Genomic DNA, 13,439 nt, shown 5'->3' on the forward strand with positions numbered 1-13,439 from the left:
TGTCTTGGGCCAGTGAAAAAGAGAGAACTTTAAAATAGCTATTTAAAAATGAGGTAGGCAGTGAAGTTGGGTAGCAACATTTAACCTTTCCTTGAATAGGAACATGATGTAGGTGCATCCTGTATTCCTTACACCGGATACTAGTCTGTAATCTCGAAGGCTAAAACTATTACTACAGACACTACTACGACTGCTAGTAGGCCTGCAACAACAACAACAAATAATAATAGTAGCTTAGCCTTATATCACCTTTCATGTCGCCCACGGTTAAGGTTTAACTAACTAACGACAAACTGGTCTCAGTATCTCAAAATTAGCTATAAAAGGAAAATGTCTGAATGTGCTTTTTTGAAACAAAATTATTAATAAGTTAATTGTCAAACAAGCAACTAAACAGAAGCAGTAGTTATCTGAGCTAACATTCTCCAAATGACTCCCCGGGCGGCCGTCCGCCCGCCCCCCCACCGGAAATGAAAACTCCCACGTGTATGCCAGAGCTTATAATAAGTTGCACTTTGCAGTGTGTACAGTGTATTTGTAAAACAATTCAATAGTAATGGAACATTGCGAATTCAAGAATGTTCAAGATCGTTTGATGTTTCCTTATTTTTGTGACAAATCACAAGGTCCGTGTCTTCACGTGAACGAATATCATTAATTATTAATCATAAAATAATGAAATTATTCAAAGTAATTTGAGCAAATTTCCTATTTCACAAGTGTGTATTAAACTGGTCTCACTTTGCATTGCAGTAGCCAAGAAGTAACTCTTAGTTTCCAAAAACCTGGTGACTCCTGGTCTAAGGTGTAAATTACAAATACCAAAACTTTGTATTATGCATCTTTTTTTACTGCCCTGCAAAACAGTTGTTAGTTCCTATTCTGCTTTTAGCTCTTGCTCTATCGTCGTTAATAATCAACTTCATGAGGTTCATGTAAGAGGGGGAAAAGCCATGCAGTAAAACAGATTCTATCTTCCGATGATAGTAATGGCCATAGCTACTATTCTCCTATTGGATGGCGATGCGCTTTTAAGGTTGCATCTGATTGGTCAAAGTCAGATAAAAGCATACAAAGCATGAAAGTATTTATCGCACATCTTTGCCATGCACATATTGCACAGGCTATATATCGCGATGATGATATTTTTTCAGTATATCGCGCAGCACTATTTTACAGCACTGGTGTTTGATCATTTTCACTGAACAAATCACAGTTTCTTTGAAAACCTCTGTCTCCCAGGACCAGACTGTCTTAAGAGTTCAGACAGTCTAAACAGGTAGACACAAATTTTGGACAAACATCTGCACTGTGACCAAAATCGAATCCATATCAGCAAGTTCACTAAAGGCCGGACACAGTTAAATCACCTTCTGGTATCATCAGCTAGCAAAGGCATGTTGTCCATTTGTCACCAGTATGGGTTTACTGTCATGATTCTTCATGACACCAGCCACAAAAGGTCAAGGCACCATCATGTGACAGAGCAGAGAGTCAAAAGAGAAATTAAAGAGAAGTCTGAATGGAGCGATAGGCAGATTCAACCTGACAGTACAGACAATCCGTACTGAAGCTGTGCTGCCTGCAGACATGGCCACCTATCACTTCCACCAAAGAGGACATGCTTTCATTGAAAGTTAATGAATCACAAAAAAAAAACCACTAGTGCAAGTTTCCAGTGGCTGCTATTGGTTGAAAAACCAGTCCAGGGTGCACCCTGCCTCCCGCCAAAGTCAGCTGGGATAGGCTGATGCGGACAAGCGTGGAGAAAATTGAAAGGGAAAATCCTATGAATTGTGAAAGTGCCCGACCTGTTGACCACTTTTATTTATACTGGTTTCCACGCAGTTCTGTTTAAATATATGTATCCAAAAGTGCTGGGGGCGGAGCATGAGTGTCTATTGCGTTTTGTGGTCATTTCAGGACAATTTCATTAGTGTCTGTGAGGCTATTACATGGACCTTGGCAGAGAGATTTGCACTCTTCTAATGCCCTGCTGGTTACATAACAAATCTGAGCTGAGAACGCTCCTTTTCCCCCTGAGGTTGCAGCCTTTGCATTCCATATATCACGGATTAATGTGGCTGACCATGCATGTGAAATGGACTTTTAGGACCTCTCCTGGATTTGATGCCATTGGCTTGTTAGTCTGTTAAATTACGGAACATTGATGAATCAGGTCTGTTTCATTAGTATTGTGTGTAACACACATCAACTGCCATTCAGAATTTCTTTGACCACGCAGTCTGTGGCCAGTGCATAAATGAACTGATCTGTCGTTTCGACACTAACCATTATCACGTATCTCCTGTACACAGACGCAATTGCCGAAGGCCCTCGAGAGCCAACTGACATATCAGTAACAAAAATATGGCACCGCAAAGCCAACATGTCGCGTTGCCTTTTACTAGCTGTTGTTGACTGGTGGCTAGTACGGGACCATACAAATGACTGATAATAGTACATAAACAACATATAAGTGGAAACCCACTTAGATACTACAATGACACGTCCATGTGTCAGAACAGGCTAACTTGACCGGCAATGATTTCAATCAAAAGAGATGTCCTAAGGTCCTTGGATAAGGAACACATAGTGGCTGCATTTACACAAGCCAAGGCCTGCAAGCAGCAACTCTTAAAAACATACAAAATGCACCACGATTGCACTGTGGACTTAGGACAATGGGACAGTCCAAAACAAAAAAGCTTAATGGCGCTTGACATCACAAAACTTTGATGAATTGTCACCAAACTTCAAGCAACATTAAAGGGAAAGGAATCAACAATTTTTACAACCTGTTTTCTGCGTTTGGTCATATTACGTTCGCAAGCTGAGCCTTGATTGGTTGTTACCTGAGCCCTGAGCAACTGTGATGTCATTTTTAGTCGACAGCAAGTGTCAAAATGGCCGCCCCCTAAGATGGATAAAACCGGATGGATTTTGCATCATTGTAAAGAACTTTGTGAGATGACCTCCCCCTTAAGCTGTAGCGAGCATCTATGGAGAGGAAGACGTCCAAAATATTGGTGCGATCGTTTTGAAATCTTCAGAGATTGATGTGGATATAGATAGAGATGTCCACATAGATTTAGGTAAAGCTTGATCAGAGTTTTCTGACAGTGACAATTAAGCTGTTTTGTTTTGTTTTTTATGGAGAGGAAAACATTCAACGCCTATAAAATCCAAAATATTGGGCCAGTTGTTTTGATATTTTCAGAGATTGATGTGGGCATTGGTAGAGATGTGCAAATGATTTTTTGGGTGACTTTTGGCCGTAGTTTTCTAACATTAAGCATTGTTGAGCTTTTTCTCTATACTGACTGTCTATGGTGAAGAAAGCACTAAAATCCAAAATAAGGTGGCGCTTGTTTTGATATTTCCACAAGTGGAAGTGGGCATTATGTGCATGTGAATTTCGGAAACGATTGGTCTTAATTTTCCGACATTAACAGAAGTTAAGCTTTTTTACATTTAACCCTTGGCAATTCTTAAATTCTTGCTTTGCGTGGATGTGTTATTATTCCGAAAATGTTGCACATTTCAGGTCTATTTTATTTTTATACAATGTATGTGAGGTTTGCTTCCAGTGTTGCTCACAAAGAAATATATCCATAACCTGTTCCTCCTGGACTCCACAAACGCCCGTGCTTTGACCAATATGAGACAAAAAGTTTCTCTGTGCCAAGCAAAGCATACTTCGACCGCAAATGTCCACCAACAACAAGCACACAAGGTAGGGCAGTTTGGCTCCCATTTTAGCACCGAGAGCCAACTTCATTGGCTGCAGTGAACGTTTGAGACAGCAGGCAAAGAGGCTTAAAGCTTACTTGTCATGTGTGATATGCTCCTGGATGGCTCCGAGCGAGTGCGGGCTGTCGGCGCCCTGCAGCAGCCTGCAGCTCGCCAGGTGCCGCTGGTACCGCTCCTTCAGGCAGCCGTTCTCCGCACACAAGTCGCACACTTGCCGCTCCAGCTCCTCGATCCGCGCCCGTTGCCTCTCCAGCAACTCCTGCTGCGTGTCGATGATCTTGTTGAGCTCTTGTAAATACTCCGCAGCCCTGCCGGGGTTCTCTGTGGCCGGGATTTCCATGTCGTCGTGGCGCAGGAAGCGGCTCGCGTGTTTGAGCGACGCTCCAGCCAGGGAGCTTCAAGCACAATGCTCGGGCGGGTTGTTGCGCCTTTTACGCCTCGCCATTGCCCGTGACAGCGGAATCCCGAATAAAGGCGTTCTTAGCAGCCTTCCCGGACGCTCAACTGTCGGCTGTCGGTCACGTAAAAAGCCTCGTCACAATGAGCCCGTGGCCACATGTGACGGCTTGTTCACGGACGCCGCGATCTAGCTCCGCGAGGCTGGCACGTCCACGCCACCGCCGCCGCGACTTTTCTGTAAACAGACGCCAGCTGTCAAGTGGGCGGAGTTTACAAGTTTTATGAATCTGACAGCAGGTCGCGTTGAGCGCATTATGGCTCAAGACAGATTACACGCTGACCCACATTTAGCTTCCGTTTATCATCACATGCAACGCACAAATATCACAATTATGATACTCTACATGGTCAACTTAAATGCTGGAAGAGGCCACAGTTTTTCAAGTGCTACTCGAGAGCCACAAAGGACCACGCACTCCTAACCAGATGTATGACAAAAATGCAATTTTCAATACGGACAAAATACGTACATACGGGTGAAAAAATACATACCCGTAACGTATTTCACTTTGCATTACTCAATGGATGTATAAAAGATACACTATCCTAACCCAACAACAAAGGGTTTGAAGCAAACAACAAAATAAACACAGAACCTACTGTGATTCACCCAATTTCCTAGCATTCTCTTACATTAAAAATTAGCATTCAAAGACAGCGCAAAACTGATTGACATCAAACCAACATTAAAGCAGCACTGGGCAAGAATTTGACCTTAATAATTTTTTTCTCACAACTCTTTTGATGAAACATTGATTCACAAGTACAGTAGTTGAATGGGACTTCATGTCCCAAGGGGGTCTGTATCGTTTTTACTGGCACAAAGCAACTTTGAGGAGGATGGGATCAACTCTGGCACACACAAAAAATACAAATGTCCTGAATTGCTTTACGGCATACTCACTTCCTCCTTTCGCTACAAGGACGGCTCAGGATTTCACGACACTACGCGCTGGCACGCATGGGAAATGTGGTTGATTTTTGTCAACACACTCCCGCTTTTGTCCACATGGCGCCGCCACAATCAACAAAAACTGACATATGACACACTGTTGCCTTCAGTGCAAGAACTTATTTTCTGCATTTTTTCACAAAAATCAATCTGACTCAAAATCATCATAGTTACATAATCATTAATGTATTTACTATGTTTGTCCTGTATACGCACAAATAGGCCCACTCATGTTGTTGTATAGTTTAAGACCAAGTACAAGTGCAACTAAGCCATGTCTGCCATATATTTATGCACTGTATTTGTTAGACTGTATGCGCCCTGCGATTGGCTGGCAACCATTCTTTTCCCATCCATGACAAAAGGGCTAGTGCTCAAGCATCACTAAGGGGTGTATCTGTGCTCGGGTCTGTGGGGGTTAAATTGTTACTCTGTAAAATCTGATGAATCGGCAGCGCCATATTAGTGCCCCCCCACAAAACGTATAAACTGTAACAACCCCGATTTTGTCTTTATGAATATTAAAATGGAAACCTTCTTTGAGCCTTGTTTGTTTCTGTGTTAGCATTCACAACAGTTAGTTGATTGGAGTACAGTAATGTGTCAGCACACATGCAGCATGTAAGGCCAGAGACCGCAGAGTGTCAACCTCCCGCTGGGATTGTTGATCGCAAATGGCTGAACAGCTCTGGGAAATGAACGCTGCCAAATTTCACTGGTAAGCATTTTAATCCCATCTTCTGCACTCCGGGAATATGACTTTGTGGCATGGCCCGAAAGATAAATAGTGTTTGACAAGTGATAATGAAATGTGCATGCTGGCAAACTAATGTTCTTGAATTTGCATCCTGAAAATTTAAATGACCCAACCTGTTTTGCATCATGTGTGGCATGACAGGTGGGGGTGTGTTATACGATATTATTGTGATTTAAGGGGCTCCTTTTTGGATCAGAGCAACTCAGATGAGTTTGGACAGTGGACAAGAGCATCAAGAATGAAATACTGTGGACTCCAGATAACAGGATCATTTATACTCTAAACAGAATTAAACCAGTAATTTTATTAGTAATATCATCAGTGTGCCAATACTGTTTTTAAAACTTGCTTTGACTTTGAGATTTGAATTTCGAATAGCCCAACAAGACGCAGAACATAAACCCGGAAACTGGAAAGTTATGACAAGAGAGCTTTTGGAGCCAGTAGGGACCTTTTTGAGATTAAGGTATCAGAATATCAGAATATCAGATATACGCAATCGGTACTTTGAAAAGCGTCTAAGAGCTTTACAAGTGGAGTGGATCCTCTCTTTCTTCCTCATGTGTGGCCTTGACCTGCACAATTCTAAAACCTCAGCAGCTGTCAGACGGTGTTTGAGCACTCCAGATTCTGTGGCCTCAAAGGACAGCATGCAGTCTTGGATTTTTTTTATTAGCTGACCATTGTGCTGTTGGTGGATGTCAACCCTGCCAATACATTGAACGTTATTGTTGTTTCAGATATGATATACAGAATGCATATACCACACACCCACACACACCCACACATGCACACACACAACCCTTCAGCATTAAAGTACTGTTGGAGTGCCAATAGCATCCATCCATCTGCTCAAAGTGTCACTGAACCTCTTAGTAGGTTCAAGTGGCTTTGGTTGCGACCTCAAACACGCTGGGGATCCTCATCTAACCCTGACTGTAAAAAGGGGAACATCACTGAAACCCAAAATAATACCTCACCAAGAAGACACCATGTTTTTTAATCCAGATTTAAACAATCGGAGCACTAATGGATTTGCAGGTCTGGAAGAAAAACATCTAGATAATCAAATCCGAACTTAAAGGCAGTCCTTGAATTTTGTCTTTCTCTCATAGTTTAAACTGAAAAAGCAGTAGACATTTGTGATGGAAGACAAGGCCCAATAGAGCGACACGGTTTTACACACTCTTGAGGTGAGCATGCAGTACGTACCTGTCAATTTGTACGTTTTCCCCGTATTTTATACGTTTTTTGATCATTTCAAATTGTGTACGCCGTATAGCAATTTTTGTACGGGAAAAAAAATAAATAAAACCTCTTTTTTGTTAGGCCGATCTCGTCTTGCCCATTTCGGCTCTAATCCGGAGCGTCCGTTAGCAATTCCGACTGCAAACTTTGGAGCAAAGGTTTTCAACAGAGGTGGGCATTCATCAGACAGTCTGTCACCGATGAACGCCCGGTTTGCTGACGATTGACGAATGATGGGACACATTTAAAAAATGACGGATTGGTGGAAAGACAGAAGTGGATTATCACCCGATGGTGTAATCATCACTAATCGCGTCCGCGAGTGGTGGTTCGCCAGTCCGTCACTGACTTTTTTGGGGGAGGGACTGACGGACCACTGGACTCCTGATGAACTAATGGACGGACTTAACGAACGAACTGAATGACGGACTGACGATTACAATTCGGTTCGTCACGAGAAATGACGGACGGATGGGTACCTTTTCCGGTGACAGGTGCCGATTGACGGACCAGCAAAATTGAGTAAAATTCACACCTTTGGTTTTGAACAGGTCTGAGACCCTTGATCAAATACCTCCCATCAGTCTGTGACGCTGCTGTGGACCACCGGTGGATCCTAGTCACCAGGGTCATTTGTATGCCCGCAGCATCCTGCCCCATGTCAGCAAGTGCCACACCATCTTGAGTATCTGGACACTTAAATGTTTACTGCATATGGCGCATTTAATGTTTATTGTTCATGTTTGATCATCCCCCACTCCCACCCCAACCAAATTATCGACTGTAGATCTTCGATGAATGATTGCTATGTTTGGACAGAAGTTCCACATGCTTGCACAGCTGACATGAAATGCTTTATTTTCTGCACCAGCTAGGTTGTTCTGCAATATATTCCTCTTCCCCCGGGAAGGTGGAAAACCGAAAGAGCATCAACTCATGCATGAGAGGGCCGTTTATAAGTTCAGCCATGTAGCGCTTGTGCAGCCACAACAGAGGCCCAAGGGTATACTTAAGTGTAGTTCTAAGTCTTGACTGAATACACACGCAGACTGGGCACCCTGTGGGGTGTATACATTTGAAATCACCTGCCCACGAGCTGCCTGCACGAGGCTGGTTTTGACTGACTACTCAGTCTCACTTCAAATGTGAATAAATGCAAATGTGGAAGTGACTGTTTTGAAATGACTGCTATTTAATGCTTGTGGCATGGAGCCGTGTAAATGTGAGCGTACAATCCAACTAGGACTCATTACGGCAGTATTCCCTCGCAAAGCACAAATGACATTCAGTTTATTCTCTGTGTCCGGGCACAGTTTGCAGAAAACTCACCTGCGAGCTGATCAAGCTGGGAGCTGTCGAGCTACATCCGAGGCAAAGCCAAAGTGATGCGGTTGGTTGAAAGGGGATCCGTAAGGTGGTCTGTGATTGACACCTGACAGGAATAGCAAAAAACTCTCTCTCGGGATTGTGCCAGATGGTTTTGTCAAGTGCGGTTTCTCAGTACCACAGTTCAGAGGTTGCTCTTTTGAGTCTAGGGCAGGGATGGATGTTTTTGTATTTGCTGCCCCTTGGTTCCATCCTTTGAAAACACGGTATACGGACCAAAAAAGACACTTTTTCCTTAAGACCACTTTTGTCCTGTCTAGAGGACATCAAAGCCTGGATGTCACTAAATTTCTTAAATTTCAACGAAAAGAAAATAGAAGTTATGGTGTTCGGTCCCAGTGGCTCTTCTACACTCCCTCCTGTTGACCCCCTGGCTTCATATCTAAAGCCAACAGTCTCGGACTTGGGTTTTAAACTGGACAGTGATTTTAAATTGGACTGGAAAATCAGTGCTGTTGTTAGGTCCAGTTTCATTCATCTTATACATGCTGGCAAGGTAAAGCCCCTCCTTTCTCAAAAGCACTTAGAAACAGTAATCCATGCCTTTGGCAATTCTAGCCTCCCTGCACTGGCTCCCAGTGCATTTTAGGATTCATTTTAAGATGCCTCTGTTTGTTTACAAATCTTTAACTCATTCGCTGCCAGACATTTTGAGACCATCTTTTACCCTACCATTTGAAAAAAATTAGAAAAAAATATATAAATAAATTCCTGGGATTGAATGGCTCTATTGTAAAAAGACAAATAAATTTGTCAATGTCAGTGAATGAGTTAAATGGTCTCGCCCCGGCGTACCTCTCCGAGCTCCTCCACTCCAACGCACCTCCCGTCTGCGGACCAGGTGGACGTGTCGAGGACTTAGCGGAGCCCCAGAGAGGATCGTGCCTTTTCTATTGCTGGGCCCTTCCCTTTGGAATGACCTTCCATTAAACATTTGGCAAGCCCCCCCCCCCTGTCCATTTTTAAAACCCGTTTGAAGACACATTTCTATTCTTTGGCTTTTGATCCGACGTGAGACTGACACTTTCAAGAGTATGAGAGTAGGAATCCCGGTGGAGGGGGCTAGACCTTCTTCCACAATCTCGCAGAAAAAGCTCCACGGCCGTGTATCGATTTTTCTGGCATCCATTAAATAGTTCAACTTAGAATGTGCAGTCCTCCGGTAATTACTATTAGCATAGCGAGCATCAAAGATAAAAGAACCAGGCAAAGGTTACCCCAGAAACTTTCAGGGTTCTGTCACAACATGTGACTGTGCATGTTGTGTCTAATAAACACACAAAAACACAATTGTTAGTATGGTATTAGTTTAAGCAGAGTTTTATTGTTGCGACTTACGATGAAGGTCAGATCACAATTGGTGATCGAGTTATGCAGAAATCCAGGCAATTCCAAAGGCTTCACATTCTTTTTTTTTTTTTTTTTGCAAACGTATTCATTCATTGTTTGTCTGACAGGAGACATCATTCCAAACGAGTCCTACCAGCGACGCGTGGAGGCATCCTGAGCATCATCGTCGGCAGTACATTTGCTGCTCTGGAGGAGGGAACACCATGTAGATGACTGCAGGAGACAAAACGGGACAATGGTGAAGAGCTGACAATCACGACAATATCAAGGCCGAGCATCAGAAACAGGACTTTCAAACAGGAACATGCATGGTGGAGGGAGCCACAATGTATCAAAAATCCTCCCATCATTAGAATGATATCCAGTGCGTAGTGAACATACAGCTTTAAAAATAACATGTTCTGTTCCAACATATTGTATGCAGACTAAATAATTACCACCTCACATTGACCAAAAAACGATTAAATCTTTCATCATTGTAACAAATAAGTACAGTGAGCATAATTCTCACAACTGGCTGTTTGGAAATATTTTTGACACACAAATAGCTGTAATACAGTGCATACAACTAGATCCTGGTGTGTTACAATGAAGACAAATAAATCCAGATTACTAGTAGTAACTGGAACCCTACCGAAGAGGAGAATGGCTCCGCCAACAATCAGGGCAAGCATGACGAACGGCACCATCCGGTTTATTCTGTCACAGGCTTCTGTGTTAACAAGTGGAGAGAACAGGATGAAATCACAGTCTGAATGTCTTCCCAGGCCTGGGAACAGCAACAAAAAAAGAACAAACTATTTCTTCCCTGTGCTGTAATGAATAATGTTTCAATACATCCATAACATCTAAATGGAAGGGTGCGGTGGGTGTTTGCCACACTGAAGGTAGAACGTGTTTCACGACAGCCCTGTTGTAGATGCAGCAACTTGTTTGGTAAAATCTTTCCTTCCATAAATTTGATCTGACATGATGATGATGATGATGCCACAAAAGGCTTTCAGAAATGCCAACCCCCATCATCACTTCTCAGGAACATTCTGGGTATTTTGTCAGGAACATTTGCATCTCAGCCAGAACAACGACCATGCGTCAGGGGAACGACTCTGAACAACATACATTTTTTTCGATTACATTTTCTTTCTTTCTTTGAATAGTTTCCAGTGACAAAATATTCACATCCATTTTTTTGTTGTTGTTGCAGTTTTTACATTCAATTCAATGTCTTTTAGCGATAGACCGATTACATTCGGCATTTTGACAAATATCGGCATCGGCCCTTTTTAAGAAATCTGACAGCTGATAAGAGAGATCAATTCATAACTGTGTTAACTTAAGTGAACTATTTATTCAAATTTTGAGTTAACTTGAAAGATAAGCTGCTGAACCTGGGAACTCTCTGTGCTGTTTCTTTTTGTTTGGGATTGAAACAAAGATTCCAAGGTTTAACATTTCGGTTTGTAATTATTATAATTTTTTTGGGGGGGGGGGGGCGTTATTACTGTAAGAAATTGTAGGGAGCTATTTCCTTCTTTTAGTTTAAGTTTACATTTAACTTTTTAAGAATTTTAAAATTTTAAAACAACAATGTTTTATTGTCGATGATAATATGCTCGAAAGATGAAGTCAACTCAAACATGTTTTTCAAGAATATGTTCTATGCAGGCCCACTAGTTGAAACAAGGCATTCTGATAAATATTGCGTTTGTGGTGTAAGAGTTAATCCACTCATTTTTAGCCATCTGTGGGGGCGCACAACTACCCATGGCTCAGGTAACAACCAATCACGGCTCACCTGTTTTCTGGCTCAGAAAATGGCTCCGCTTCAGAAAACAGATGAGCTACGATTGGTCGTTACCTGAGCAACTGTGATGTCATTTTCAGTGGACAGAAGTTACAAAATGGCCTCCCGAGATGGCTGAAAACGCAATATTAATGAGAATGTTGGGTTTCGACTAGTGGTCCTGCATAGAACACATTCTTGAAAAAAAATTGTTTGGGTTGACTGCTTCTTTAAAAGCCTCGGCACACCAACCCGCCATCGGAAAGTCAGTACAAACCGTCTGTTTGGTGTGTCCCGCAAGGTCGTAAAGTCGGAGCCATTGTCGGGGCGTGTTTGGCCGATTCAACATGGACAATCGGGTTCGGCTGTCGGGACAAATGATCACTGTGATTTGCCGTTAGCTAGTGAATCTGGATCAAAACGGGAAGTGACAAATGCGGACAAACGGTGAAAATCTAAGTTTTTCCTCAAGAACTAAATCAACTTCGCTCATTTTTCACATCTCCTCTATCGATATTATAGCTGGCTGGACAGGAGAGTGCCCCAAAAAATAAAAGACAGCAGTTACACAATATCGCCGTGAAAAGCTATGCCGATCGAGTGATACAAGGCAAGCTATGGGAAGCTATTGAGACGCAGCTGGTTATACCAAGTAGGATTTATTTTTGTACTTGAGTTTACTTTCATGCACAAACCGTTCGTAATTGTTTAATATATTAACTCCGATGGCATGGAGGGGGAAGGGGTGTACTAGCTCTCAAAAGGTCCGGAGTAGTTGGTGTCTCCGTCGGCTTTTGCAGTGTGTTCAGTCATTTTCCGGTCCGACGTGTTGACTTCTAGTCCGATGCGACAGTTGGCCACGACAGCCGACGTCGGATTGGTGTGTGGAGGCCCAAAGACATTTCAACAAGGTTAAGAGTTGGAGTTTGCATTCGTTTTTTTTTTTTTTTTTTACTTTTGACGGCAATCTTTTTCCCTTTTACTGAAAATGGATTTCAGCTTAGGGTGGTCGACTGGTTAGCACGTCCGCCTCACAGTGCAGAGGTCGTGGGTTCGATCCCCGCCCCGGCCTCCCTGTGTGGAGTTTGCATGTTCTCCCCGTGCCTGCGTGGCTTTTCTCCGGTTTCCTCCCAAGAGTCACTGATAGTGTAGTGGTACACGCGCCCAAGTTGTGTGCGGGCAGCGCGGGATCGATTCCTGCTCAGTGATGGTGTCTGTGTGTGTGCCCTGCTAATAGGGTTGCGTCAGGAAGGGCATCCGGCATAAAAATGCTTTGCCAAATCAATGATGCGAATTGTGCGTGCACTTGATTCGCTGTGGCGACCCCTGAGGGGACAAGCCGAAAGGATAACAACAACTCCGGTTTGAACTAATAATCAGTATCGGCCAAGGAAAAAAAAACAGAAAACCGGTCTCTCTCTAATATCTTGACACTTAGTTGCTAAATATGATGATGCGGTGTCAGTTCAGAGAATGACAAATAACAAGAAATATCAGGTTTTACAATCATTTAGCAAAGCTAAATTGATTATAAAAACTGCAAAATAAGATACAATAGAATGTTGAGAAGGTGTGATGTCATCAGCAAACCTTATCTCGATTGGTTGGCTGGTTGAGTCCAAATTGTAAGCTGCGTTACTTAGATACTCACTTGCAAACTGCAAGTTATTCCACCGCACATGTCGTATCATCATTTCTGGAACATCATTGATGTCCGTGGAACAAATGGTAACTGCCCTAAAAAATGGCCA

General features: G+C 42.8%; 2 protein-coding genes across 9 annotated transcripts in view; both read right to left on the bottom strand.

Annotated features, from left to right (window-relative positions):
- Positions 1 to 4,389, bottom strand: part of LOC147153061 (IQ motif and SEC7 domain-containing protein 1-like) — a 111,226-nt gene extending 106,837 nt beyond the window's left edge. For all 5 annotated transcript variants that reach the window (XM_086023321.1, XM_086023302.1, XM_086023312.1 and 2 more), the window contains exon 1: positions 3,831 to 4,389. In XM_086023321.1, the coding sequence (XP_085879447.1) occupies positions 3,831 to 4,093 (263 nt within the window). In that variant the 5' untranslated portion in view covers positions 4,094 to 4,389. The remainder of the gene's footprint in view (positions 1 to 3,830) is intronic.
- A 5,470-nt stretch (positions 4,390 to 9,859) lies between these two features.
- Positions 9,860 to 13,439, bottom strand: part of LOC147153062 (nuclear pore membrane glycoprotein 210-like) — a 29,154-nt gene continuing 25,574 nt past the window's right edge. For all 4 annotated transcript variants that reach the window (XM_086023477.1, XM_086023487.1, XM_086023468.1 and 1 more), the window contains 2 exons: positions 10,540 to 10,617; positions 9,860 to 10,118 (listed from right to left, as the gene is read on the bottom strand). In XM_086023477.1, coding sequence (XP_085879603.1) covers positions 10,066 to 10,118; positions 10,540 to 10,617 — 131 coding nt within the window. In that variant the 3' untranslated portion in view covers positions 9,860 to 10,065. The remainder of the gene's footprint in view (positions 10,119 to 10,539; positions 10,618 to 13,439) is intronic.

This window comes from Filicampus tigris, chromosome 1 (assembly GCF_054856515.1).
Source record: "Filicampus tigris isolate MCC_2025a chromosome 1, RoL_Ftig_1.0, whole genome shotgun sequence".
In the NCBI taxonomy this organism is placed as follows: Eukaryota; Metazoa; Chordata; class Actinopteri; order Syngnathiformes; family Syngnathidae; genus Filicampus; species Filicampus tigris.